Source organism: Chlorocebus sabaeus, chromosome 5, assembly GCF_047675955.1.
Source record: "Chlorocebus sabaeus isolate Y175 chromosome 5, mChlSab1.0.hap1, whole genome shotgun sequence".
NCBI classification, from domain to species: domain Eukaryota; kingdom Metazoa; phylum Chordata; class Mammalia; order Primates; family Cercopithecidae; genus Chlorocebus; species Chlorocebus sabaeus.
Window position 1 is genome coordinate 86,350,749 of NC_132908.1, and position 26,265 is coordinate 86,377,013.

General features: G+C 56.1%; 2 protein-coding genes across 10 annotated transcripts in view; one reads left to right on the top strand and one right to left on the bottom strand.

The window, feature by feature from the left end:
- ZNF276 (zinc finger protein 276) lies at window positions 1–16,054 on the top strand. 2 transcript variants are annotated; one of them, XM_007994430.3, is made up of 11 exons: window positions 1–266; window positions 1,540–1,843; window positions 2,146–2,192; window positions 2,269–2,718; window positions 5,686–5,764; window positions 7,264–7,347; window positions 10,720–10,830; window positions 10,899–10,974; window positions 11,276–11,393; window positions 15,307–15,406; window positions 15,479–16,054. In XM_007994430.3, the coding sequence occupies exons 2-11, from the start codon at window positions 1,560–1,562 to the stop codon at window positions 15,747–15,749; spliced, it is 1,620 nt and encodes a 539-aa protein (XP_007992621.1). In that variant the 5' UTR covers window positions 1–266; window positions 1,540–1,559; the 3' UTR covers window positions 15,750–16,054. The 2 variants fall into 2 exon arrangements, with proteins under 2 accessions (XP_007992621.1, XP_007992620.1); XM_007994429.3 differs by having other exon boundaries at window positions 181–853.
- FANCA (FA complementation group A) overlaps window positions 15,887–26,265 on the bottom strand; it is a 79,213-nt gene continuing 68,834 nt past the window's right edge. For 4 of the 8 annotated variants that reach the window (XM_038008099.2, XM_038008094.2, XM_038008102.2 and 1 more), the window contains 11 exons: window positions 25,594–25,766; window positions 24,581–24,689; window positions 22,784–22,843; window positions 22,537–22,641; window positions 21,415–21,527; window positions 20,721–20,859; window positions 18,615–18,677; window positions 17,493–17,598; window positions 16,986–17,061; window positions 16,614–16,806; window positions 15,887–16,457 (listed from right to left, as the gene is read on the bottom strand). In XM_038008099.2, the coding sequence (XP_037864027.1) occupies window positions 16,155–16,457; window positions 16,614–16,806; window positions 16,986–17,061; window positions 17,493–17,598; window positions 18,615–18,677; window positions 20,721–20,859; window positions 21,415–21,527; window positions 22,537–22,641; window positions 22,784–22,843; window positions 24,581–24,689; window positions 25,594–25,766 (1,440 nt within the window). In that variant the 3' untranslated portion in view covers window positions 15,887–16,154. Of the gene's footprint in view, window positions 16,458–16,609; window positions 16,807–16,985; window positions 17,062–17,492; window positions 17,599–18,614; window positions 18,678–20,720; window positions 20,860–21,414; window positions 21,528–22,536; window positions 22,642–22,783; window positions 22,844–24,580; window positions 24,690–25,593; window positions 25,767–26,265 lie in introns of all 8 variants that reach the window. The other 4 variants (XM_007994427.3, XM_038008098.2, XM_038008096.2 and 1 more) reach the window with 4 other exon arrangements.

Below are 26,265 nucleotides of genomic sequence, written 5' to 3' on the forward strand. Positions count from 1 at the left end.
CGCGCGTACTTCGGGCCCCACGGGTGTTAGTGGCGGGGGTGGCAGAGCTAGGGCGGGTTGTCGCGACGGCGCCGGGCCCCTTCGCCGTCTCGAGATGGGGCTGGCGAGAAAGGCCCCTCACGGAGTTGCCATGGGCGTCTAACCGCGGCAGCCAGGCCCCTGCCTACGTGAGACCCCGGCCCCCGTCCCCTCTGCAGCCCGCCCGCCACCTGCGCGCCGCGTGGCCTCCGCCGGCGCCTGCCCGCCCCGCGCCTCCGTCTCTCACGGTAAGAGGCGGGGAGGGCCGCGTCGCCTCTCCCTGGAGGGCTCGTCGTGAGGTCGCGGCGAGCCCCTCCGCCCAGCGCCCTGCCCCAGTCCAGCGCTCCATTGGAGGCAGCGGCGGGCACGGCCGCCCTCGGGCCGGAGAGGGGAGCGGGTACGAGCGGGGGCGCTGGCACCGCGCGTGGAACCTCGGCCGCGGGGTCCCGCCCCTGGCCCCTGGCCCGCCCCGCCCGCCTCGCTCGCCTCGCTTTACTTCTCGCTCCGCCCCTCGCCCGCCCCGCCTCGCTTCCAGCGCGCCGAGCGGAGCCGAACGCCGGGTCCTCCAGGAACCTCGAGCCGGGCCGAGCGGGGCCGGGCAGCACCCGCGGGGTTCTACTGGCGTCCTCCGCTGCCATGAAGCGGGACCGGCTGGGCCGCTTCCTGTCCCCTGGGGCGGCCCGGCAGCGCGGAGCCTCGGGCGGCGGCGGCGGCCGTGCTCGGGGCCGCCCTTCCCTCAGCGGCGGGTCGAGGGTGGACGGGGCGACGGCGCGGCGCGCCTGGGGCCCGGTTGGGCACTGCGGGGACGCGGGCGAGGACGGCGTGGACGAGGCAGGTGGGTCCCCGGCCCGGGCGTGGCGGGCGGGGGTCGCGGCGGGGGCTGCGCGTGGGCGGAGCTGCACTGACGCCCGGAAGCGGCGCGGCCTCCCCTCCGCCCGGCCGAGCGCGCGGCGGACTCGGGGCTGCGTCTGGATGGGCGCTGGGCGGCCGGCTCGGTTTTCCCCGCGCTCCGTGGCGCTGGCGTCGCCGGCCCGGCCTCCCCGGCCGCGGGCTCGGTCAGAAGGGACCCGGCGTGAGGAGCGCTGTCACCGCGGGCAGGTCGCCCTTGGGCGCCCGCGCGTGGGAATCGCCCTCTCCGGCTTCGTGTTCTCCGGGAGCAGGAAAGGAGGCGGCACCTGCACTTGGCAGACAGGAAACCGCGGCGTTTCCTGGAGGGCGCGGCGCCGTCCCGGGTCTCGCGGTCGCTGGGAGGAGGGTGCAGTTCCAGGTTTCGCTCGTGAAGCTGTTTCGCTGGGAGGCTCTCAGAGGCCTTTGAAATTGGAAAGATTTCTTGGACCAGCGGCCGCATCCCCCACGGGGCGGCTTGTCCCGCCTGGAGCCGCGCGCCCGAGCCGCCTGCTGTGTCCGGGGGCCGCGCCGAGGGCGATGCAGGCGCTGCCCTCGAACCTGGAGTCCGGGACGCCCCGTGCTCGGGAGCCTCCGCCTTTGCCGGCTGCTAACACTTTCTGCCGCTCTGTGCAGGAGCAGGCCGGGCTCTCGCCATGGGTCACTGTCGCCTCTGCCACGGGAAGTTTTCCTCGAGAAGCCTGCGCGGCATCTCTGAGAGGGCGCCTGGAGCGAGCATGGAGAGGCCGTCGGCAGAGGAGCGCGTGCTCGTCAGGGACTTCCAGCGCCTGCTGGGGGTGGCTGTCCGCCAGGACCCCGCCTTATCTCAGTTTGTCTGCAAGAGCTGCCACGCCCAGTTCTACCAGTGCCACAGCCTCCTCAGGTCCTTCCTGCAGAGGGTCAACGTCTCCCCGACGGGTCGCCGGAAGCCTTGTGCAAAGTACGCCCTAGTCTACTGAGGGCACGTTCAGGCTGTCAGCACTGCAGTGTGACGGGTGCTGAGAGAGGGACAGGGCATGCCTTGGCGGGAGCCTCTGGGTGGCGGGAGTGGGCCATGCCCAGGCTCAGTGTGAATAGCCCTGGGACTGGTGTGGAGAGATGAACTGGGAGGAGCTGGGGTGAGGGAAGAGAAGGTTACCTATGGGAACCGCTGAGGTTTGAGACCTTGAGAGGGTCCTGTACCACACGCGCTGTGAACCTGCGCCTGCTTGTCCTGCTGATGGCCACACTGATCCTTTGCAGGGTCGGTGCCCAGCCCCCAACAGGGGCAGAGGAGGGAGCGTGTCTGGGTGAGTCCTCCCCCGGTGGAGGGTGGGCTGGGTGCCGACCAGCCGTGGAGCTGACATCTCTGTTGACTCTCTGCAGTGGATCTGATCACATCAAGCCCCCAGTGCCTGCACGGCTTGGTGGGATGGGTGCACGGACACGCGGCCAGCTGCAGGGCCCTGCCCCGCCTTCAGAGGACACTGTCCTCTGAGTACTGCGGCGTCATCCAGGCCGTGTGGGGCTGCGACCAGGGCCACGACTACACCATGGACACCAGCTCCAGCTGCAAAGCCTTCTTGCTGGACAGTGCGTTGGCGGTCAAGTGGCCATGGGACAAGGAGACGGTGCCACGGCTGCCCCAGCACCGAGGGTGGAACCCTGGGGACGCCCCTCAGACCTCCCAGGGTAAAGGGACAGGGACCCCAGTTGGGGCTGAGACCAAGATTCTGCCCAGCACGGATGAGGCCCAGCCTCCTTCGGACAGCGACGCGGTGGGGCCCAGGTCGGGCTTCCCACCTCAGCCAAGCCTGCCCCTCTCCGGGGCCCCAGGTAGGAGGCACCTCTTGCTGGTGCTAGACCAGGATCTGTGCTCCTCAGCCGGGCAGGGTTTTCGGCAGAAAATGGATGTCTCCACTGCTCTAGGTGGTGGCCGGAGCGTGGTGTGAGAAGGAACAGAGCTTGGGGCTTCGGCCTGCGGCAGCTCACCACATCCAGAGAGCAGGGAGGGGCGGCCGGCCTGTCTCGGCCTCTTGCTCTGTGAGCAGGGCTTTGTTCCAGCAGTTTCTGTGGAGACACGCTCATCAGCCATCTAGTCTTCCTCTAAGCTTGTGCTTGGGGCTGAGGGGACTGAGGAAGAAAAGAATGGGGCCTTGTCTGTGGACGTGGGAGAAGAGAATGGCCATTGCCTCTGTGGCTGCTGCCCTGGGCCAGCTGCAGGTCATTTCCTGGCGCTCAGCCAGCCGCCTGGTGACACCCTGGTGTGGGCCAGTGTGGCGCAGCTTTCTCTGCTGACAGGCTGAGGGGAACACAAGGCCCTTGTTTGGGCCCCAGAACCCTTAGCACTGTGGGCTGGTACAGCTGCTTCTGGATGTTGTGTTAGGAGGGCTGGGGCCAGTTTCCCTCCGGCCTCTTGTCGTGCGTGTGCTCTGCGTACCTGTCCCCACCTGGGCACTCAGCTCCCACCTTGAGTCCTCAGGGGAGCTTCCAAAAAATGTAGCTACCTGTTATCCTAGACTTTGGGAGGCTGAGGTGGGCGGATCACTTGAGGTCCGGAGATCAAGACTAGCCTGGCCAACATAGCAAAACCCCATCACTAATAAAAATACAAAAACTAGCTAGGCATGGTGGTGGGCACCTGTAATCCCAGGTACTCTGGAGGCTGAGGCATGAGAATCTCTTGAGCCTGCGAGGCAGAGATTGCAGTGAGCCGACATCGCACTGCTGTACTCCAGCCTGGGCGATAGAGCGAGACTCCGTCTCAAATAAAAACTCAGCTACCCAGATAGTTCAGAAAGATACGGGTGCACAGATGAGACAGTGTGGCTTGGGGGCCTTGGGTAGGAACGGGATTGTGAGTGTCACGTCTTAGAGCTGCTTGGCTTTTAAACTTGTATGCAGTATGTTGACAACAATGCTATCTCTGTACCTGTGTATCTATTTTTGCGACAGAGTCTCGTTCTGTAGCCCAGGTTGGAGTGCAGTGGCGCGATCTTGGTTCACTGCTACCTCTGCCTCCCGGGTCCTGGTTCAAGCAATTCTCCTGCCTCAGCCTGCCAAGTATCTGGGATTACAGGCACGCGTCACCACACCCAGCTAATTTTTGTATTTTTAATAGAGACGGGGTTTCACCATGTTGGCCAGGCTGGTCTCGAACTCCTGACCTTGTGATCCACCTGCCTCGGCCTCCTGGAGTGCTGGGATTACAGGTGTGAGTCACTGCGCCTGGCTGAGAACAATACTGTTTAAAGCTTATTTTAGGCCAGGTGCAATGGCTCACGCCTGTAATTCCAGCACTCTGGGAGGCTGAGGCGGGTGGATCGTGAGGTCAGGAGATTGAGACCAGCCTGGCTAACATGGCGAAACCCCGTCTCTACTAAAAATAACAAAAAACTAGCCGGGCATGGTGGCGGGTGCCTGTAGTCCCAGCTACCCTGGAGGCTGAGGCAGGAGAATGGCATGAACCCTGGAGGCGGAGCTTGCAGTGAGCCAAGATCGCACCACTGCACTCCAGCCTGGGTGACAGAGCGAGATTCCGTCTCAAAAAAAAAAAAAAATAGCTGGGTGTGGTGATGAGCACCTGTAGTCCCAGCTACTCGGGAGGCTGAGGCAGGAGAATCGCTTGACCCTGGGTGGCGGAGATTACAGTGAGCTGAGATCCTGCCACTGCGCTCTAGCGTGGGCGACAGAGCAAGACTCCATCTCAAAAAAAAAACTTTAAGTAGAGGTGGAGTCTCACTGTTTTGTCCAGGCTGGTCTTGAATTTCTGGCTTCAAGTGATTCTCCTGCCTTGACCTCCTAAAAGCCTGGGATTATAGGCATAAACCACCAGGCCTGGCCGAGAGAACAGTAATATTATTTATTTATGGAGTCTTGCTCTGTTCCCCAGACTAGAGTGCAGCGGCACGATCTCAGCTCACTGCAACGTCTGCCTCCTGGGTTCAAGTGATTCTCCTACCTCAGCCTAATGAGTAGCTGAGACTACAGGCTCGTGCCACCACGCCCGGTTAATTTTTTGTATTTTTATTTTTAGTTTTTTTTTTTTGAGACGAAGTTTCACTCTGTTGCCCAGGCTGGAGTGCAGTGGCGCGATATCAGTGAGCCGCAACCTCCGCCTCCCAGGGTCAAGCGGTTCTCCTGCCTCAGCCTCCTGAGTAGCTGGGATTACAGGCACCCACCACCATGCCTGGCTAATTTTGTATGTTTTAGAAGAGATGGGGTTTCTCCATGGTGGTCAGGCTGGTCTTGAACTCTGGACTTCAGGTGATCCACCTGCCCCAGCCTCCCAAAGTGCTGGAATTACAGGCATGAGTTACCATGCCCGGCCCAATTTTTTGTATTTTTAGTGGAGACGGGGTTTCACCGTGTTAGCCAGGTTGGTCTCGATTCTCCTGACCTTGTGATCCACCCGCATCGGCCTCCCAAAGTGCTGGGATTACTACAGGCATGAGCCACCCTGCCTGGCCCAGTAATTGTTTAAATGTCTCAGAAAATCCACCAAGTCCAGGCTGTCCTAGAAGGAGTGGATCGGAGTCTGTGGAAGGACTGGGCTTTCTGGTTCTGCTGTTCCTGAGGGTTCTGATGCTTGTTACTGCCTGTGTGTTTCTGGACGTCGGGCTGGCGGGACAGGATCGGAGGCCACGTAGCACTCTTGGCAGGGATGGGGCCGAGGTGGGGGGAACTTGCGGGTCAGGGACCCCGGGCTCCCTTCTGCTCATCAGTAGTGGAGTCGTACCTCCTGGCAGGTGAGACCTTTCTGTGCTCCATGTTGGTGACAGGACCTTGTTCTTTGTTTCTCAGGGCAGTTGGGTGAGAAGCAGGTCCCATCTTCAACCTCGGATGATCGGGTAAAAGACGAGTTCAGTGACCTTTCTGAGGGGTGAGAGAAGAGTGGGTTTAAATAGCCTAACATTTCTCCTTCAAAAACCAAACAGCCATCGTAGGGCCAGCTGCCCGTGCCCTGGTACCAAACTAAGCTGTCACAGGGGCCGGCTGTCTGTCCCTGGCTGGGACGCGCCTCCTCTCGAGGTGGGAGGAGAGGAGGGCTGGGGAGCTTCCGAGCCTCTTGTCTCTGATTGGTGGTTTCCTGGGGGCCAGAGGGCACCCCCAGACCTGAGGCAGCTCCAGAGGGAGCTCGATAGGGTTTCTGACCTGGAGCAGCCTAGAAGTGAGTTTGTTGAAACCACTCTGTGGCTGGGTCCTTTGTTTCTGCTGCTGTTTTCTCTTTTAGGGCTATGGTTTTGTGTTCGCTCCAGCTCTTTCTGGAGTAGAGGAAGCCTGACTTTAGCCCTTGACTATGACACTGTTCTGACTTGAAGCAGAGGCTCCGTGAGGAGGTGTTGGAGGAGGACAGGCCTCAGAAGGGACCCCATCAGTGTCTGCAAACTCCCTGGGCCACCCCTGCCTCTCAGCCAAGCGCCACTCAGGGCAGTTGTGCCAGGCTGGGGTTTGCACCATTTCCACCCTCTCCTGTCAACCTCAGCTGCAACACAGACGCACCTCATCCAAATGAGGACAGCCCAGTCTGGGGGGCAATCCCAGTGGGGTGTCCAGTGATGAAATCGGGCAGGTGCCAGGAGGCACCTGGGCTGGCTGAGGCTGTCCTCAAGACCACCAGGAAACGAAACCACAACTCAGGTTTCAGCATAAAGGCCACAGTCTTTTTTTTTTTTCTTTTCCTTTTGTGAACTTTGTTTTTAGACCGAGCCTCACTCTGTTGCCCGGGCTGGAGTGCAGTGGCGCCGTCTTAGCTCACTGCGACCTGCACCTTCCGCTTTCAAGCGATTCTCCCGCGTCAGCCTCCCGAGTAGCTGGGATTACAGGTGCCCGCCACCACGCCCAGCTAATTTTTGTATTTTTAGTAGAGACAGGGTTTCCCGGTATTGGCCAGGCTGGTCTTGAACTCCTGACCTCAGGCGATCCACCTGCCTCAGCCTCCCAAAGTGCTGGGATTACAGGCTGAACCACCACACCCAGCCACTTGCGTCAACTTAGAAGTGGCTCATGGCAAACCCATCAGCTGCATAGGGGTTTGCAGTTACGGGGTGAGGTGGTTGATTTTTCAGAGTCTGCTTAGCAGGAAGCCACCTTTGAGAGCCTCCACCCCTTCTGGGCTGCTGTGGAAAGTGCTCTTTCCACGTCCAGTGTCCTGGTGCCCGGAGTGCATGGCTTGTGGGGGTTGCTGGCTTGTGAGCCTGGTCGGTCCTTTGCGTTCGGAAATGAGATTGGAAATTTGGGGATTTTAGATTTAAGACATTTTCAGAAGAACTCGAACGTGGGACGTGGGGGTCCATGTGGTAATCTTTAGGCAGGGGGTGTTGTTGGAACTGTTACTGCCCAGGCCCAGGGCTTTCCTGAAGATTCTCTCTTCATTCCTAGAGACGTCTTGAGTGAAGACGAAAATGACAAGAAGCAAAACGCCCAGTCTTCGGATGAGTCCTTTGAGCCTTACCCAGAAAGGAAGTAAGTGGGCAGCCTGGGATCTGCTGGAGGCATCCGCTGGGTGACCTAGACATCCGCCTGTGCCCCAGGGGCTCTCACTGCCCGCTGTGCGTACCCTCCTGGTGGTCTCAGTGCTGTGAAATGACCAGCAGGCCGGGCTAGGGCTGCCTCAGAGTCCCAGCAGTGGACGGCAGGTGTCTGTTGACAAAACCCAGCCTCATTTGAGAACGAGGCTCTTAGGGCCCTTCTGCCAGTCCTGCTCTGGGTTCACACCCCAGTGTCCCCCCGGAATTCCCCAACCCGTTGCTTCTGCTTTGTGTGCATCCTGAGGCCCGAGGACCCAGCTCTGTCATCCTCACAGTTATGACCCCGTCACTGACGTCCATGGCCAGGCAGCCACGGTCCACTTCCTTGTTGAGTCACTTCTGTGCCCTTGTTTTGACTTTCTGTTTTTAGGGATTTATGTTTCCTCTCTTCGGTTAGAACACAGGCCGTGGTAGTGAGGGCCAGTTTTCACTTGTGCTGTTTTCTTTGCAACCCTGTACCCAGGAGTACCCAGAACACTCCCAGGTAGTTGGCGACTGACCCGGTCCCTGTCCTTGAGCATTTCAGTCCAGAACAAAGGTCCAGAGGGCAGGCGGCTCTGAGTACCACAGTCAGCCGCTGGAACCCTGCAGTGCAGACTGAGAGGCCAACTGCCTTTTTCATTGAAGTTCTGATGCTGTTAAGTTCTGAAAAGAGAAACAGGAGCAGAGGAGGAGGCCGGCGAGAGGGCAGGACTGAGCCAGAGGGGCTGCAGGGGCCTCAGCATGAACAGAAAACTGGTCAGGCCCAGAAAAGGTGCCTGGGGGTCCCACCCTCAGGTTTCTTCCCAGGAATCATGGCTGGGGTGACGCCCGAGGCTGCTGATGAGAAGCCCCCACTCCCTGTGACCCGCCCCAGGTTGAGTCCAAATCCCAGGACACCTGAGAATGTTTCTGTGCCTTGCTGCCCAGAGGGTCTGGGGATGCTGGGGAGAGGAGGGCTGGGAGGGGCCAGGTGAGCCTTTTCCAGAGAGGCAAATTCAGGAGGGGAGGGTCCTCTCTGCTGAGCTCCTGCTGCTGTGACAGGGACAGCACACTCAGACTGTGTCTCTAGTTCCTCTGGACCCCAGGAGTGCAGACAAAGACGTGCTTTGGGACGGAGACACAGGAGACATGTTTTCAGAGGCCTCTAGTTAAAGGGGTGACTTTAGTGGGACCCGCGGCGTAGGAGGCAGGACTGGGTGGTAGCAAGCATGGCCTGACTGCGGCGAGTGCCAGGGGCGCTTGGTTCCTCAGCTGCTACAGTGAGACCCCCCTGGGAACCCAGAAGGGCCTCTGCACAGCCCCCAGCCCACGTGCTGCCTCGCAGTGTTCTCGACTCGACCTTCGCGTTCTAGCAGGCAAGCTCGCCTGCACCCTCAGCTGGGGGCAATGATGTGTTAATGAGGGGTCAGTGGTTCCAGCCAGAGGTGAAGACCAGGGCCTGCCTGTGCCCTCGTGGGGAAAGAACTGACAAGCAGCAGTGAGGCCTGAGCCCAGCCCACCCCATCCGCAAGGATCCCCATCCCAGACACAAGGGCACAGAGACTGCGGGGGCTCCGAAGCCGCCTGTGCTGAGGAAGAGAGCGGTCAGTGTGGGAACCGTACGGCAGCCGCTCAACAAACAAGGGGCCACCCAAGGCAGGCAGGCAGGGCAGGTGAGGGACATGTGGTCAGATCATGAAAACCAGTTATCAGGGACAGGGAGAGAAGGTGCAGCCTGTGCAAAGTCAACACAGTTCTTTTCAATGATTTTTTTTTTTTTTTTTGAGACGGCGTCTTGGTCTGTCGCCCAGGCTGGAGTGCAGTGGTGCGATCTCAGCTCACTGCAAGCTCCACCTCCCGGGTTCAAGTGATTCTCCTGCCTCAGCCTCCTGAGTAGCTGGGATTACAGGCGTGCATCACCACACCCAGCTAAGTTTTATATTTCTAATAGAGACGGGGTTTCCCCATGTTGGTCAGGCTGGTCTCAAGCTCCTGATCTCAGGTGATCCGCCCACCTCAGCCTCCCAAAGTGCTGGGATTACAGACGTGAGCCCCTGCGCCCAGCCTCAGTGCATTTAAAGAGAAGGGCAGTTAGTGACAGGGTCTCATGCTCTTGCCCAGGCTGGGGTGCATTGGTACGATCATGGCTGATGGCAGCCTTGTGTGCTCAAGCGAGCCTCTCACCTCAGCCTCCCAGAGTGCTGGGATTGCCAGTGTGAGCCACTGGACTCGGCAGTGTAAATTACTTTTTTCATGCTTTTGCATATGGATTTTTCTTTTAATTTCCTTTTTGGATTGTTCATTGATAATACAAAGAAACATAATTGGGTTTTGTGTATGGATTTTACACTCTGCAGCTTTGCTGAAATCATTTATTAGGGTTTTTCTGTATGTGGATCTTTAGGGTTTTCTACATACAAGGTCATGTCATTTGTGAATAGGGAGAATTTTTCTGTTTTCCTTGCCCAGTTACTCTGGCCAGGGCCTCCAGTGCTGTGCTGAGAACAGTGGTGAGAGAACCTGTGTCTTTTCCTCATCCTGGAGGAAGAGCTTTCAGTCTTTCACGATGGAGTGTGGCATGTGCTGTGGGTTTCACGTCGAAGCTTTATCATGATGAAGTTCCCTTCTTTTCCTGAGGGATTTCCTTCCCTATCCTTATCTGGATCCAAAAAGGAACCACAAGTGTGTCTCTCCTCTAAGTCTCCAATAGACATACACTGGACGCTGCTGCATTTGCTGGTCCCTCAGGGACTTGCCAGACCAACTAAAATGCACAACCCCAAAGTTCTGGAGGACAAGGTCTCCTGCCCACCACGGTCCCCGTCAGCAGCTCCAGGAACACAGGCTGGGCTCCCTGCAGCGGGGGCAGGGCTGAGGAACGCGGGAGTGGCAGGTGCTCACTTTGTGCTTCTGGGGGAACAGCACCTGTTCCTCCAAAGCCCCGGCTGGGGCTTGAGCTTGGAATCAAGCTGTCCTGTTTTCAGAGAGTGGATTCTGAGCTTTTTCCTAGCGTTTAAGGTCATTTTGATGAAGGGGTAGCCCCTTTGTCTGTTCTGCCATCTTTCCTGATATCTCCAGGGTTTTATGTGTAGCACAGGATGAAGCTTCAGGTCTCAGAACTCACCCCTGCTGTGCCCTGCGCCCTCGCCCTCTGCTGTGTTCGCCTCTGAGGCCTCCTGTCCAGAGTTGCTCTGGCTGTGGTGGGTTCAGGTAGATTTTGAGGGTCAGTCAGCACAGAAGCAACTCAGGGAAGCTTCAAAAAAACCATCTCTCCTGTTAGAGAGACAAGAAACCTTTTTCAAATGGAGATCAGAAACCACTGAATCTGGGAACCTCTTTTTTTCAGGGTCTCTGGTAAGAAGAGTGAAAGCAAAGAAGCCAAGAAGTCTGAAGAACCAAGAATTCGGAAGAAGCCGGGACCCAAGCCCGGATGGAAGAAGCAGCTTCGTTGTGAGAGGTGAGGCCTGGAGCTCGAGGCTCGTCCTGCCTGTCGGGTCCGGGCTCCATGCGTGCTCTTTGTTGCAGGGAGGAGCTTCCCACCATCTACAAGTGTCCTTACCAGGGCTGCACAGCCGTGTACCGAGGCGCTGACGGCATGAAGGTGAGCATGGGCTGTGCCGGACCAGGCCCCGCAGCTGTCCGTGTGAGCCTGGGGCAGGCACCGGGTGTTTCCGCAGAGCCTGACTCAGACTTGTGCCCAAGGTGACCGGGGACCTGGGGTAGATGTGGGGCCAGACTTTCGGTCTAGAAGTGTCTTGGAGTGAAGCTGTGGAGGAACCAGTGGTGGAGCTGGAGGAGCTGGATCTGCCTTCCTTCCAGGGGCATCAGCTGCCACCCGCTGAGGGCCCGTGCCGCTCGGCCGGGTGAGGCTCTGCGGGTCTCTCACTGAGTCTCTCCTGCAGAAGCACATCAAGGAGCACCACGAGGAGGTCCGGGAGCGGCCCTGCCCCCACCCTGGCTGCAACAAGGTTTTCATGATCGACCGCTACCTGCAGCGGCACGTGAAGCTCATCCACACAGGTACTGCCGTCGTCAGCGTCACCGGCACGGTGATAGCCAGGGGCACGTGACCTGCTTTCCCGTCTTCCTGATACCATCCCCACCCCAAGAGTTGGGGATCGCCTGCAGGTGGCTGATGGGGCCTCAGGTACTCACAGTCATGTAGGTGGATGAAGGCTAGAGTAGGGCATCAGTCTGAATCTGCCCTTCCCTGTGATGGGGGGAATTCCTGACTTCCCCAGGATCTAGGCAGTTTGTCAAAACCGATAGCCAAGCAATCTTGGTGTCCCTTTGCAAATTGATCACTTTAAATTTTTTTTGAGATGAAGTCTTGCTCTGTTGCCCAGGCTGGAGTGCAGTGGCACCATCTTGGCTCACCACAACTTCCGCCTCCCGGGTTCAAGTGACTCTTCTGCCTCAGCCTCCCAAGTAGCTGGGACTACAGGTGCACATTAGCAACCACGCCTGCTAATTTTTGTAATTTTTGGCAGAGACAGGGTTTCACCATGTTGGCCAGGCCAATCCCTTAACTCCTGACCTCAAGTGATCCACCTACCTCGGCCTCCCAAAGTACGGAGATGACAGGTGTGAGCACCACACCCGGCCCAAACGAGTGTCTCTTAAAAGTACGGAGATGACAGGTGTGAGCACCACACCCGGCCCAAACAAGTGTGTTAAAAGGGAAGGCGGGAGGTAGAAGGCATGAAGGTATGCCCACTCTGGGGAGCTGCCCGTGTGGACAGACGGGAGGCACGTGTGGTTCTGCTGCTTCACGTGTGTATAGCTCGTCTCATGAAGACCGGAAGTGGATGGGGGAGTTGTGACTGAGGGTGCTGTCTCTGTGCCTGTCTTATTTTTCACAATTTCTATAATGTAGAAGTTACTTTTATAATCCAACAAGGATATGTTTTCAAAATGACAAACTTGGCTGGGCACGGTGGCTCTCACTGTAATCCCAGCACTTTGGGAGGCCAAGGTGGGTGGGTCAACTGAGGTCAGCAGTTCGAGACCAGCCTGGCCAACATGGTAAAACGCCATCTATACTAAAAATGCAAAAATTAGCTGGGCGTGGTGGCGCATGCCTGTAGGCACAGCTACTTGGGAAGCTGAGGTGGGAGAATTGCTTGAACCCAGGAGGTGGAGGTTGCAATGAGCCGAGATCACACCACTGCACTCCAGCCTGGGCAACAGTGAGACGCTGTCTCAAAAAAAAAAAACAAAACTTAAACTATGTGGACCCATGTATATGTGGTCAGGGACTCAAATCCCTGGTATTCAGAGGGCTGCCTTTCATAAGTGCAGGTTCTGTAGGGTCTCTGCAGGGCTAACTTAGGGACTTGAGTATGAGCAGATTTTGGTAAGGGTTGGGGTGCGGCGGGGAACCAGCTGAGGACAACTGTATATTGATCCTTAAATAGTTTTCTTTGGTTTTGAACTTATTACAGAATTAATAAGAATTATTTATTTTTATTTGAATTTACTACAGAAAGTCTTTTTTCATTAGGATTGATTTTTACTGCTGGATCATCTCCTGACATGCGGGTTATTTTGTTATTTTTTTGGGTTCTCCCACATCTCTCCTGATGGCAGCAGTTCCTTGTGTTTGGTTCTTCAGACTCTGCATCTGTCCACTGACTGATGGTCACAAGTAGCAGTTCCTTAAAAACCTGAAATCAGGCTGGGTGCAGTGGCTCATGCCTGTAATCCCAGCACTTTGGAGGCTGAGGCAGTAGGATTGCTTGAGGCCAGGAGTTTGAGACCAGCCTGGGCAACATAGTAAGACTGTCTCTACCAAAGATACTTTTTTAAATTTAGTGATTGAGACAGAGTCTGACTGTTATTGCCCAGGCTGGAGTGCAGTGGCGCGATCTTGGCTCACTGTAACCTCCGCCTCCCTGGTTCAAGTGATTCTCCTGCCTCAGCCTCCCGAGTAGCTGGGACTACAGGCATCCGCTGCCACACTGGGGTTTTTTTTTTTTGAGACGGAGTCTTGCTCTATCGCCCAGGCTGGAGTGCAGTGGCCAGATCTCAGCTCACTGCAAGCTCCGCCTCCCAGGTTTACACCATTCTCCTGCCTCAGCCTCCTGAGTAGCTGGGACTACAGGCGCCCGCCACCTCGCCCGGCTAGTTTTTTGTATTTTTTAGTAGAGACGGGGTTTCACCGTGTTAGCCAGGATGGTCTCGATCTCCTGACCTCGGGATCCGCCCGTCTCGGCCTCCCAAAGTGCTGGGATTACAGGCTTGAGCCACCGCGCCCGGCCATGGGGTTTTTTTTTTTTAACAAAAGAGTCTCGCTCCGTCGCCCAGGTTGGAGTGCAGCGGCACAATCTCAGCTCACTGCAAGCTCCACTTCCCGAGTTAAAGCCATTCTCCTGCCTCAGCCTCCTGAGTAGCTGGGACTGCAGGCACCTGCCACCACGCCTGGCTAATTTTTCGTATTTTCACTAGAGATGGGGTTTCACCGTGTTAGTCAGGATGGTCTTGATCTCCTGACCTCGTGATCCACCTGCCTCGGCCTCCCAAAGTGTTGGGATTACAGGTGTGAGCCACCGTGACGCCCAGGTAATTTTTATATTTTTAGTAGAGAGGCGGGTTTTGCTGTGTTGGCCAGGCTGGTCTTGAGTTCCTGACCTCAGGTGATTTGCCTGCCTCAGCCTCCCAAAGTGCTGGGATTACAGGCATGAGCCACCATTCCCAGCCCCATTTTTTTTTTTTTTCTTTCCGAGACAGTGTGTTGCCCGGGCTGGAGTGCAGTGGTACAATCTCAGCTGACTGCAACCTCCGCCTCCTGGGTTCATGCAGTTCTCCTGCCTCTGCCTCCCGAGTAGCTTGGACTACAGGCACCCGCCACCATGCCCAGCTAATTTTTGTATTTTTAGTATAGATGGGGTTTCACTATGTTGGCCAGGCTGCTCTTGAACTGATGTCATGATCCGCCTGCCTTGGCCTCCCAAAGTGCTGAGAGTGAGCTGTGAGCCACTGCACCAGCCCCCCATGGTGGTGCACACCTGTGGCCCCAGCTACAAGTTGCTTGAACCTGGGAGGTGGAGGTTCCAGTGAGCTGAGATTGGGCTATTGCAGTCCAGCCTGGGCAACAGACCAAGACTCACGTCTCAAAAAAAAAAAAAAAACAGGGTAGAGTAAAATGTCAAGTTAGAGTTTCCCTCTGCAGGGAAGTCTGTTTTGTGAAGTGTTTTGGGGCTGGACAGCTGTGGAGGCAGCACAGGGAGAATGGGTCTGACTGGAAAGTGGTATCTCTGTTCAAGGGTGCAAGAGAGGTTTCCAGAGCGAGTGCAGCCTTGCATAAGCCCCAGCCTTGGGGACGGCCCCGCTCGTACAGAGATGAATCCTAGAGAACAGCCATAGCTGTGACAGTCAGTGATCCATACAGCCTTAGCAATACGGCGTCCTTTAATAATTTGTAGGCCAGGCACAGTGGCTCATGCGTGCCAGCACTTTGGGAGACCGAGGCAGGCGGATCACGAGGTCAGGAGTTCAAGACCAGCCTGGCCAATATGGTGAAACCCCATCTCTACTAAAAATACAAAAATCAGCTGGGCATGGTGGTGGGCGCCTGTAGTCCCAGCTACTCGGGAGGCGGAGGTTGCAGTGAGCCGAGACTGTGCCACTGCACTGCAGCCTGGGTAACAGAGCGGGACTTCATCGCAAAAAAAAAAATTTGTGTTTAAGGAAATAGATTTCTGAAGTTTCTTTAAAAATCATCCTCACATGCACACGGCTGATGAAGCCATATGATAGTATATCAAGCGGTTTAGAGATCTTAATAAATGAGGCCCTCAGAGGCCCCTTGCTTGGGCCCACTGTATGGTGTGTGGAAACTTCTTCCCGGCTGTGATGTTTTACATTGTCGTCGGCGTCCCCCCGGGAGGTTGGAGCATCAGGGGCCTGGACTCACTGGACTCTCCTCTCTCAGAGGTGCGGAACTACATCTGTGACGAGTGTGGACAAACCTTCAAGCAGCGGAAGCACCTTCTCGTCCACCAAATGCGACATTCAGGAGCGAAGCCTTTGCAGTAAGTGTGAGCCAGGCCCTCCCCAGGGCTGTGGCTGGCCCACGCAGCTTCTTACCTGCCTCTGTCCCCCAGGTGTGAGGTCTGTGGGTTCCAGTGCAGGCAGCGGGCGTCCCTCAAGTACCACATGACCAAACACAAGGCTGAGACTGAGCTGGACTTTGCCTGTGACCAGTGTGGCCGGCGGTTCGAGAAGGCCCACAACCTCAACGTACACATGTCCATGGTGCACCCGTTGACACAGACCCAGGACAAGGCCCTGCCCCTGGAGGCAGAGCCACCACCCGGGCCACCGAGCCCCTCTGTGACCACAGAGGACCAGGCGGTGAAGCCAGAACCCACCTGAGGACGGCAGTGGGGATGAGCACCTCTAGCAGCCTGGACGCTGCAATGGCCGTGTCAGCCTCACCCTTCGTGCGCACCTGCATGGGAGGCTGGGGGTGCTGCCCGCCCTTGGTGTACAGCTCAAGTAGCCTCCTCTGCTCTGGGACCAGCGGTTTATTTTCCTACAAACACTGAGTGACTTGGGGCCAGACAGTTTATAAACAATTGATTCCTTTTCCCCACTAAAGCAATCGAGGAGATTTGTAATCCACTTTTTAGTGCAACAGGAGCTCCGTGTTATGCTTGTAATAAATTATTTACAAAGGAGCTGGGCTGGTGTGCAGTGGCAGGTCCTCTCAGAAGAGATGAGGCTCCTGGTACAGGTCAGCGTCAGGAGCAGCCTGCTGCCGGCTCCGGAGGGCAGTGCTCACCTCTGGGTCGCAGTCCCCACGATCAGCCAGCAGCTATGAGAAAGGAGCAGGTCCTCAGCCCATGCCGTCCACTGGGCCTCAGACCACAGGGAAGGGGCTCTGGCAGAAACAGTGGCGTCGCATTGCCAGCCGGGCGGGCACGTGGCCCAGGCAGCTGTGATTTCTCGTGTCCCCCACGTGGCCCAAGGTGGGTGTCTTGACGTTACCTCTGCCATGTGTGAGAAGCTCTTTTTTGGGCACCGAGGTATTAACTGCAGCAGAAAAAGACGAGCTTTTGTTATCAATTCCACAGGGTTGCCCTAGAGAGAAAACAGGCAAAGTCACAGGTTAGAAGACACTGAAACAGGGCTGGTGTGTCCCCCCCAGTCTGCATTCTGTGTTGGAGCATTCTTTGGCAGAAGGAGCCTCAGGCTGCGGGGAGCTCCCCTGGAGATGGGACTGGCCCTTGCACCTGCCTGACCCTGGAGCTCCAGGCTCCTGCCGGCTGGAGGTGAAACTGTGCTTGTGTCCCCAGCCACGAAGAGCTGGACCAGCCTCAGGTACATGTCAACAGCAACATGCAGGAAGGCCTCTTCCCTGATGGCCGCGTCGTCGTGGAAGTAGGAGAGAAGACTAGAAATAGACATGGTGACGAGTGGCTGCAGACTGCTGGAAAGGTAGCAGGTGATGCCAAGGGATGCTGCTCCTCTGTGCGGCAGAGGCACAGGCAACCCTTCCCCTCTGGCGGGAGAGCCAGAGCTGCTAAGATGGGGTCTGGGAAACACTGCCCCTGCCCTGACCATGCACGGCTGTGCCCTGCTCCCTGAGCAGCCTGTAGGTGAAGGTACCTGTAGAACGTGAAGGGCAGCAGCCTGGTATGCTGGTCCGGGGCCACGCGGAGGAGGAGTCGCCCCAGCCTGAGGTCTGCAACACCAAGAGGTGGCTCAGGCAACTCTGGACGTCTCTGCCTGTTACCAGTGCTGGGGGACACCCCTGGGGGTTGGGACGTGTACCCTGGGAGGCCTGGCTGTGGGGGGGGGGGGGGGTGCGGAGCAAACAGCCTGAGCCAAGGATACCTGGGCACCCGTCAGCAGCTGGGAGAGGAAGGGGGTGTGGGGCAGAGAGAGGCAGTCCCCACGATAGGCCATTGGTCCTGGGGTTGACCAGTGAGCCAGTAAATTATCTTACACGTTTGTACTTAATCTGTCCCAACTGAAACGGAACTTACAAACTTAGGAGAAAGATAGTCATGAAAATGAATGAGTGAACCTCAAGGAGGGCACGTTCTTAACCATTTGAAAGTTGCGTCTGAAAAGAGCAGCCCTCCGCATCCGCGCCTCAGCAGTGTTTCTCACCACTCTCTGTCAACTGGAAGAGCGCCAGCCAGGATATCTTCCTCTTCTCTAAACACTCGAGGACTGCAGCACAAACATCTAAAGCCTTTGATGGGTCCGTGGCACTCTGTAAACCGCAGGAGAGCAACCCTGAGAATGGCCGACCTGCTGTGCTCCCGCGGGTAGGAGGGCACAGTCCTCAGCACAGAAGGCATTTCTTCTTTGCTTACTGAAAGTCTTAAAACTGGTGACAACCTATGGAAGATAACACTGGGCCTCTGGACAGAAGAGGCTCAGGTAGGAGGCCAGGGACTTCAAGCACCCACACCAAGGCTGCTGCACCACGTCCTGAAATAAGGCATTAAAAGAAAGGTCCTGCCGGGCGCGGTGGCTCAGCCTGTAATCCCAGCACTCTGGTGGCTCCTGCCTGTCATCCCAGCATCTGGGAGGTCGAGGCGGGTGGATCACGAGGTCAGGAGATCGAGACCATCCTGGCCAACACGGTGAAACCCCGTCTCTACTAAAAATACAAACAAATCTAGCCGGGCAAGGTAGCGGGCGCCTGTAGTCCCAGCTGCTCGGGAGGCTGAGGCAGGAGAATGGTGTGAACCCGGGAGGCGGAGCTTGCAGTGAGCCGAGATCACGCCACTGCACTCCAGCCCAGGCCACTGAGCAAGACTCCGTCTCAAAAAAAAAGGCCCACAGGCTGGATGCAGTGGCTCATGCCTGTAATCCCAACCCTTTGGGAGGCCGAGGTGGGCGGATCACTGAGGCCAGTTCAAGACTAGCCTGGCAATATGGTGAAACCCCATCTCTACTAAAAACACAAAAATTAGCCGGGCGTGGTGGCGCACGCCCATAATCCCAGCTACTTAGGAGGCTGGTGCAGGAGAATCGCTTGAACCCAGGAGGCAGAGGTTGCAGTGAGCCGAGATCACACCACTGCACTCCAGCCTGTACAACAGAGCGAGACTCCTATCTCAAAAAAAAAAAAAAATGCTCACGGCGTGGGAGTTTTCACACTTCCGCAAACACAAGGAGCTCCTGAGCCACTCTGGAAACCCTGACTTGGAAACTGGCTGCCTGGTGCCCCTGCCCGGCCACAGTGGGAGAGGACACCTTGGCTGGTAAGGTCTGACTTACATTTGAGGTCAGATGTGACGAGAGCAGGCCCATCAAGGAGAAGAAGAAAAGGAAAACCAATAGCTGCAAATAAAAACGTGCACTTCTTACTACATTAAAATTACCTGTGCTCTGTCATTCTAAATAAGGCCGAAACGTTCCTCTTTAATTGCAATTTTTTACATCTAGGCCATAAATCCTTTAAGTGGATCTTAGAAAACCTTCCAATCACTTTTACAGAGACAGCTTGATTGAGAATTAATTACTGCTGGCTGGGTCATTTCATACTTGCCTTTAAACAAAGCTAGAAACAGTTTGAAAAAGTGACAAGAGCCAGAAGGAAGACTACTGCAGTCTCCTTGGCTGTGCGCAGTCCCAACTCACCATCATCTCCCTGCAAGGCCTCCTGTCAGAAGTGTTTGTAAAATCCTTGAAGATAAACCCACAGGCTCCATCCTAACCCAGGGCCTGACTGTGGACGCTGACCTCTCCACACACTAGGGCCTTAAGGCCCTGGAGCCACTAAAATCCCTTCTAACAAAACTACACAAGAAACCTGAAGACGCACCCAGAAGAAGCCCTATAGGGTGGTTATAATCACCAAAACCCCGTCACTGCTGTTGGCACAGCTTTCAGCTGGTGTAAGTCGTGTGCTGACACGGCACCTATGCATTGACGATCTTGGGCTGCACACTCGGGCTGCAGCTCTCCTGTGGGATGCTTGTTTCCGTGCCTGTTCTACACACACCGCCCTGGGCTCCCTGCACAGAGGGCTGTGGGTGTCACTGGTCTTGCGGAGGCTGTCAGGCTACCCAGGGCGCAGCAACCAGGTGGGTCTTAGCCCAGCGTGGTCCCTGGCCGGGAACTTGGAGCAGCCTCCTCTCCCACTCCTTTCCCCATGCCTGTAGCTGCAGACAGTCGTGTCCTTGCTGCCTCTTGTCCCCAGCACCCCAGCTCTGAGCTGTCTCACTGCAAGCTTATCTGGGGCTGTCCCTCGGCAAGTGAATCGAGGCTACTGCAGCATGAACGCAGAAGGCACCACCTGAAGCTGACAGTTTTTACACTGGGCTGTGATGAGGATAAGACTAAGCTGAAGAAAAGCACTTCAAGCCTGGGCAACATAGTCAGACCCCGATCTCTGTTTTACTTTTTTGGTTTTCTTTGAGACGGAGTCTCACTCTGTCGCACAGGCTGGAGTGCAGTGGCGCGATCTCGGCTCACTGCAAGCTCCGCCTCCCTGGTTCACGCCATTCTCCTACCTCAGCCTCCCGAGTAGCTGGGACCACACGCGCCGCCGCCACATCCGGCTAATTTTTTTTTGTATTTTTAGTAGAGACGGGGTTTCACCGTGTTAGCCAGGATGGTCTTGATCTCCTGACCTCGTGATCCGCCCGCCTCAGCCTCCCACAGTGCTGGGATTACAGGCGAGAGCCACCGCGCCCGGCCTACTTTTTAAAATTATTTTTTTTGAGACAAGAGTCTCGCTCTGTCACCCAGACTGCAGGGCAGTGGCATGACCTCGGCTCACTGCAGCCTCTGCCTACCGGGTTCAAGCGATTCTCCTGCCTCAGTCTCCTGAGTAACTTTACAGGCTATGGGATTACAAGCGTGCACCACCACACCGGGCTAATTTTTGTATATTTTGTAGAGATAGGGTTTTACCATGTTGCCCAAGCTGGTCTTGAACTCATGACGTCAAGTGATCCACCTGCCTCAGCCTCCAAAGTGTTGGAATTAGAGGCATGAGCCACCGTGCCCAGACTAGAGACCCCTATCTCAGAAAAAATTATAAAATTAGCTGGGCATGGTGGCACACACCTGTAGTCCCAGCTACTCCAGAGGCTGAGGTAGGAGGATGGCCTGAGCCCAGGAGAACGAGGCTGCAGCGAGCTGTGATTACACCACTGCACTACAGCCTGGGCGGCAGAGTGAGACCCTGTCTCAAACACATACAACCATTTTAAAAAGTGGAATTACTATTACTAGTAAACTTGAGAGTCAAAGTCTTACTCTAAGCCTCATATATGTCTTTAGAAAAACGCAGCTCATCACGCAGGCCCAGAGAAGCTGCACGGATTGAAACCAAGCTTGCGAGAAAAGAATCAGTAAAAGAATTTCCTGTCTTGCCTCCTCTCTCTCGCAGTCCAGCTTCGTTAGCTGCTTCCTGATGTTTTCTTCCCTGACTTGTTGAATCGCAAAGTGCAGTGCAGCAGCTGAGAGCCAGGCCGGGTTAGGTGCCGGGGAGGCGGCATTAGGGGAGAGGAAACTGGGACAGAGAAAACAGGGTCAGTGCAGGGCCTTACAGCCAAGTCCTTATTCCCACCTGTCGCCTTTGGGGCTTGCCTTTCCATCAGAGAACACAGAAGGGCTTCAGGACCATCAGAAACTAGGTCTGCATCCCCCAGCACCCCCAGGTCCACTGAGAGTCTGGGCAGGTGCTGGTACTGCCCCTAGCGCATCCTGGCATTCTGAGAGCTCCTGCTGACAGGAGGCAGCCGGCTGGGTCCTGTCCACCTTGCCCTGTGCTCTTGGGCCCCAGCTGCGTAAGTTTTGGAAGAAGAGGCCTTATTTCCCTCAGTTCTCCCTGCCTGGCCCTGTGACTGGATCAGGCAATTCCCTCCTAGAACGGAGAGCAAAGGACTACCTGGGTAGCTGGGATTACAGGCGCCCACCACAAGAACTCGGTTCTTTTCTCCCTGCTCACACAACACACTGCCCACACTACTTTCCTCAAGCAAGCCAGGGTGTTTAGGAGATGACCTCGAGCAGGTCCTAAAGTGCATCTGGGCAGGCACACCCCGTCCTCACCACCCACACGTACTCGCTGGCAAACTGCCGGCCTTCTTGCAGCTTCTGCAGTTCCCGGGGCAGTGGACTCTGGCAGTGTCTCCTCCACTGGCAGAGCAGCACAGGCTCCAGGCTCGGCCACCACAACTAGAGAGCAGGACACAGATGAGGGGGGCTGGGGTGGACACACCTCCGCTGCCACAGCTATGACAAGCCCACGGCGCTCCTACAGGCCACCACGGGCCCACACTCACCCTGCGCTCTCGAACTCCAAAGCCAGTATCTTTTTACCTCAGTTAAGGCTCAAAGCAGTTCCATGAGGCATTATTACCCACACTCATGGAAGACGTGTAATTTGGAGAAGGAAGAGCCTGGCCTAACGAAACAGTGAAGGGACCACACTGCCCCTGAGCTGGGAATGCCTGGTCCTTCGATGTCCTCAGCTGAGAGCTGGCGTTCTAAACACGGAAGAGTTCATTTATCGTGAATTCCACTAACTGAGCTACAACTCGGTGCAAATGCAGCGTGGGGAGCTCCTTGGGGAACATGCTGTGCTGCGGGAGAAAAAGGCCCTCGTGTCCCTGATAACTGAGAAGGCAGGGCGACAGCTATGGTCTTCAGGACTAAGTGAGCCGTCACGGAAGTGAGGGAAATGCTGCCCCCTCCCACTCCCGGGACCCTGGGCTGTTAAGGGAGCCTGCTGAGCTCTGGCGGGAGCTGAGGTGAAGTCTCTGCTCCGAAGTCCCAAGAAAACGTAGTCGGGCGCCAGTGGGCCACGGTTATGCTCTCGTGAGGGGGCACAGGCAGCCACCGTACAGCCTCCAGCCAATTCGTAACCCAAGACGGTGAACAAACAAGCCCTGCACCCCTGTGGACACGAAGGTGCCCGTGGGGTCTGAGCGGGGTCCACAGGGGAAAAGTCCTGAGGGTGCCCATGGCCGCGGCGGTGGGGGCGGGGACAGTTCTAGGAACTCAGGACACGTGGCCCTCATCTGCTGCGAGCTGGCATCTTTAACTGTGGCCTCCATGTCTCCTGACGAATTTTCTCTGAGATGATAACACCCCTGATGGAGAAGTGCTGCAGAGACGCCAGAGGCAGCCGTGGAGTCTCCCACTCATCCCCCAAACAAAACTCCCAACAAGACAGCTGGCCTACCAGAGCAGAGGTCAAAATTAAGGGGCATTTTGTCTGGCACTTGGCCAACATGAAGTCGACCATCAGGGAGGGGTCTCTGCTCCGCAGACAGGCGTTCAGGAGGCCCTGCAGGAGAGAGCGCACCAGGAGGTCGGCGGTTTGCGAGGACCCACAACCAGCGGAGTGCAGGAACTCGCAGGAAGCTGACAGGAGGACCCACCCCCAGCATTCTGAGAAGGCCATGGGAGGGGCTGAGGGAGCAGCTTACCCTGAAGAAGTGGGCAGTGATGTCCTGTGTCAGGGCACCTCCGTGGGAGCAGAAGTTTCTCTGCAAGAGAGTTCAAGGCAGGTAAGAAAAGGCTACAGGAAGAGAAGCGAGACCAGTGTGCAGAGTGGCTGCTGTGCAGATTCTGTCGTGAGAAAAACACTCACTAAGGCTTGGCGTGGCCACCATGGATGGTGCTCCTGGCTGACCGGGCCTGGAGCCCTGGCTGTGCTGTCCTGAAACTTAATGGATTCCTGGGCAGCCAGATCCTGCAGCTCAGCAACTCTGGGCCGGACAGTCTTGTAGTCTCCAGGAAGAAGCCAGGGAGGCACAAGCGGCCACAGGGAAGGGGACGCACCCGAAGCCCAGATCTGTGGTGAGGATGACACTAATACCACGGCCCGACCATCCTCTGGCTCCTCTTTCCTTCACTAACCAAGTGCTGTCCATGGTGTCTTCCTGTCTGTCGGCTGTCACATGCCTTTCTGAGAGCTTTCCAAAAAACAGCCTTTTGTAAGAATTCAAAGGAAACCATACTGATTTTCTTAAAGCTTTTGCTAGTCTCATGTCCTCTGCTCTCCTTGTCACATTTTAAAGTGCTACACAAGGCCGGGCACGGTGGCTCACACCTGTAATCCCAGCACTTTGGGAAGAAGCCAAGGTGGGTGGATCACGAGGTCAGGAGTTCGAGACCAGCCTGACCAACGTGGTGAAACTTCATCTCTACTAAAAGTACAAAAATTAGCCGGGTGTGGTGGCGGGCACCTGTGGTCCCAGCTACTCAGGAGGCTGAGGCAGGAGAATTGCTTGAACCCGGGAAGCGGAGATTGCGGTGAGCTGAGATTGTGCCGCTGCACTCCAGCCCAGGCAACAGAGCAAGACTCTGTCTCAAAAAAAATTTCTTCTTAAATAAATAAATAAAAATATAAAATGCTCCAGAGCTGGCATGGAACCTGAATTCCATCTCTCACATTTGTGCATCTTCAAAAACAAGCATCTATCTCCCCAGCTCTGACCAGCTGGGTTCCTGACACTGACCCATCCCCACAGCAAGGGCCACTTCGTTTTTTTGAGACAGTCTCGCTCTGTCCCAGGCTGGAGTGCAGTGGCGGGATCCTGGCTTGGTGCAAGCTCTGCCTCCTGGGCTCAGTTAATCCTCCTGACCCAGCCTCTCAAGTAGGTGGGACTACAGGCATGTGCCACCATGCCCAGCTAATTTTTCTATTTTTTGTAGAAACAGGGTTTTGCTGTGTTGCCCAGGCTAGTCTTGAACTCCTGGGCTCACGTGATCCCCCCGCCTTCCCAAAGTGCTGGGATTACAGGCGTAAGCCACTGTGCCCGGCTACTGGTTAACATCATTCCGCAGCTCACACTGGGCAGTGTCTAAAACGGAAGACAATGGGGCTCCTGGCAGGCAACAGCAGTAGTCAGATCACCACAAGGCTTTTTCACACGTGAAGCATGTTGAGATTAGAAATAAATGAACTGAGGTGCGTGGCACACAAAATGGTCTGTACGATTCCATGCGTCAAAATTATTAAAACTTAAGGGAAACTGAAGGAACTCAAACTTTGGAGAAGGCAACCTACAGCTGGTTTGGTGACGTGCTGGCCGCCGTCCTCGCTGTGGGTAGGGGCCCTCCCTCACACGGCATTCCAGACATTGTTCCCTATTTGACTTTGAACCCTTTCTTCAGTAATTTGCACGGTGGATTCAGGACACGCATGGAGGCTGCAAGAGCTGCTGCCAGTGCCACAGGCACCGACAGATGAGATGGACACATGCACACGGGGCACCTACCATCTCAGAGTTGACCAAGTGGAAGAACTGCTTGCATCTGGCAGTGATGGGCTGTTCGGCCTGGAAGCTGCTGCCACAGAGGACAGACGAAGGCAGGCGGAGGAGGATCCTGGAAAGAAGGGGCTGCATCTGTGGCGACCGCACAGCATACACTCTGCTCCCTCCCAAGGGCTCAGACTCTCAGAGCAGCAACCATACCCTGAAACCCAAGGCCACTGTTGGAACCGGAGCCGTGGCCCGTGTCCCTCTGTCCCATCCAAAGCCTGCACTCTGAGCCCAACTCCCCTGTACCGTGCTTGGCCCACTGCACTCAAAACGTGCTACCAAATAACTCTTAACAGTTACATAATAACCAAGTGGATGATGCACCAGTCTGTCTAGTGAAGCAATTCCCTACGACTATAAAATTAAATGACTTTGATTTAATGACTTCACGCTTATTATAAATGCAGCTGCCATGGGCATTTCTGAACAGTTTTCCCTACTTTGACAGGAGCTCGTTCTGCAACGTCCCTCCACATCTGAGCGGAAAGGTTTTTTGTTGTTGCTCAGACAGTCTCACTCCGTCGCCCAGGCTGGAGTGCAATGGCACGATCTCGGCTCACTGAAACCTCTGCCTCCCACGTTCAAGCAATTCTCCTGCCTCAGTCTCCCGAGTAGCTGGGATTACAGGCGTCCACCACCACATCCAGCTAATTTTTGTATTTTTAGTAGAGACAGCGTTTCGCCATGTTGGTCAGGCTGGTCTCAAACTCCTGACCTCAGGTGATCCGCCCGCCTCAGCCTCCCAAACTGTTGGGATGACAGGCGTGAGCCACCTCGCTCAGCTGGAAGGTTTTAATCAGAAGTACTTTAAACCCTCTGGATCCTCCTCTCCCTGGCAAGTGCTACAGAGAGGGACAGGCTTGGGATGGGGACCCGCAGACAAGTAAGTAACGGGAAACGAACTCGCTACAAAGAAACTCTAGGACCGTCATGAGATGCTGCCCTGCCCAGGTGGTAGTAGGTATTACCGTTTGTACATGAGCAGCTCCCTCTGTCTCTGAAGGCTGGCAGCCACGCTCCAACCGCTTGTCAGAGCCTGGAGTCGTCGGCAGAAAATCCCAAAGAGGAAGTGCCCCTGGGAAGGGGTGTGGCCGAGAGGCACCGAGGGGTCCTGCTGCAGCTCCAGGTCAGCTACCATCTCCTGGAAAAGAGGAGGATGCTGGCACAGGAAGGCCTCAGGGCTCACTGCCCAGCCAGTCGGGTACCCTGACCGGGGGGGCGTGGTGTCAGGGAAAGGTCTCCACAGGGGACACAGCAAGAAGGAACAAGTGGGGCAAACGATTTCAACTGGAAATCACTTTGAAATTGAAATTGCAAATATAGGACAGTGCAGGCCAGGTGCTGTGGCTTACATCTGTAATGCCAACACTTTGGGAGGCTGAGGCAGGCAGATCCCTTGAGCCCAGGAGTTAGAGTACTGCTTTTCAATTAAGAAAAAACAGCCGGGTGCTGTGGATCATGCCTGTAATCCCAGCACTTTGGGAGGCCGAGGCAGGCGGATCATGAGGTCAGGAGACAGACCATCCTAACACGGTGAAACCGTCTCTACTAAAAATACAAAAAATTAGCTGGGCGTGGTGGTGGGTGCTTGTAGTCCCAGCTACTCGGGAGGCTGAGGGAGGAGAATGGCTTGAACCCGG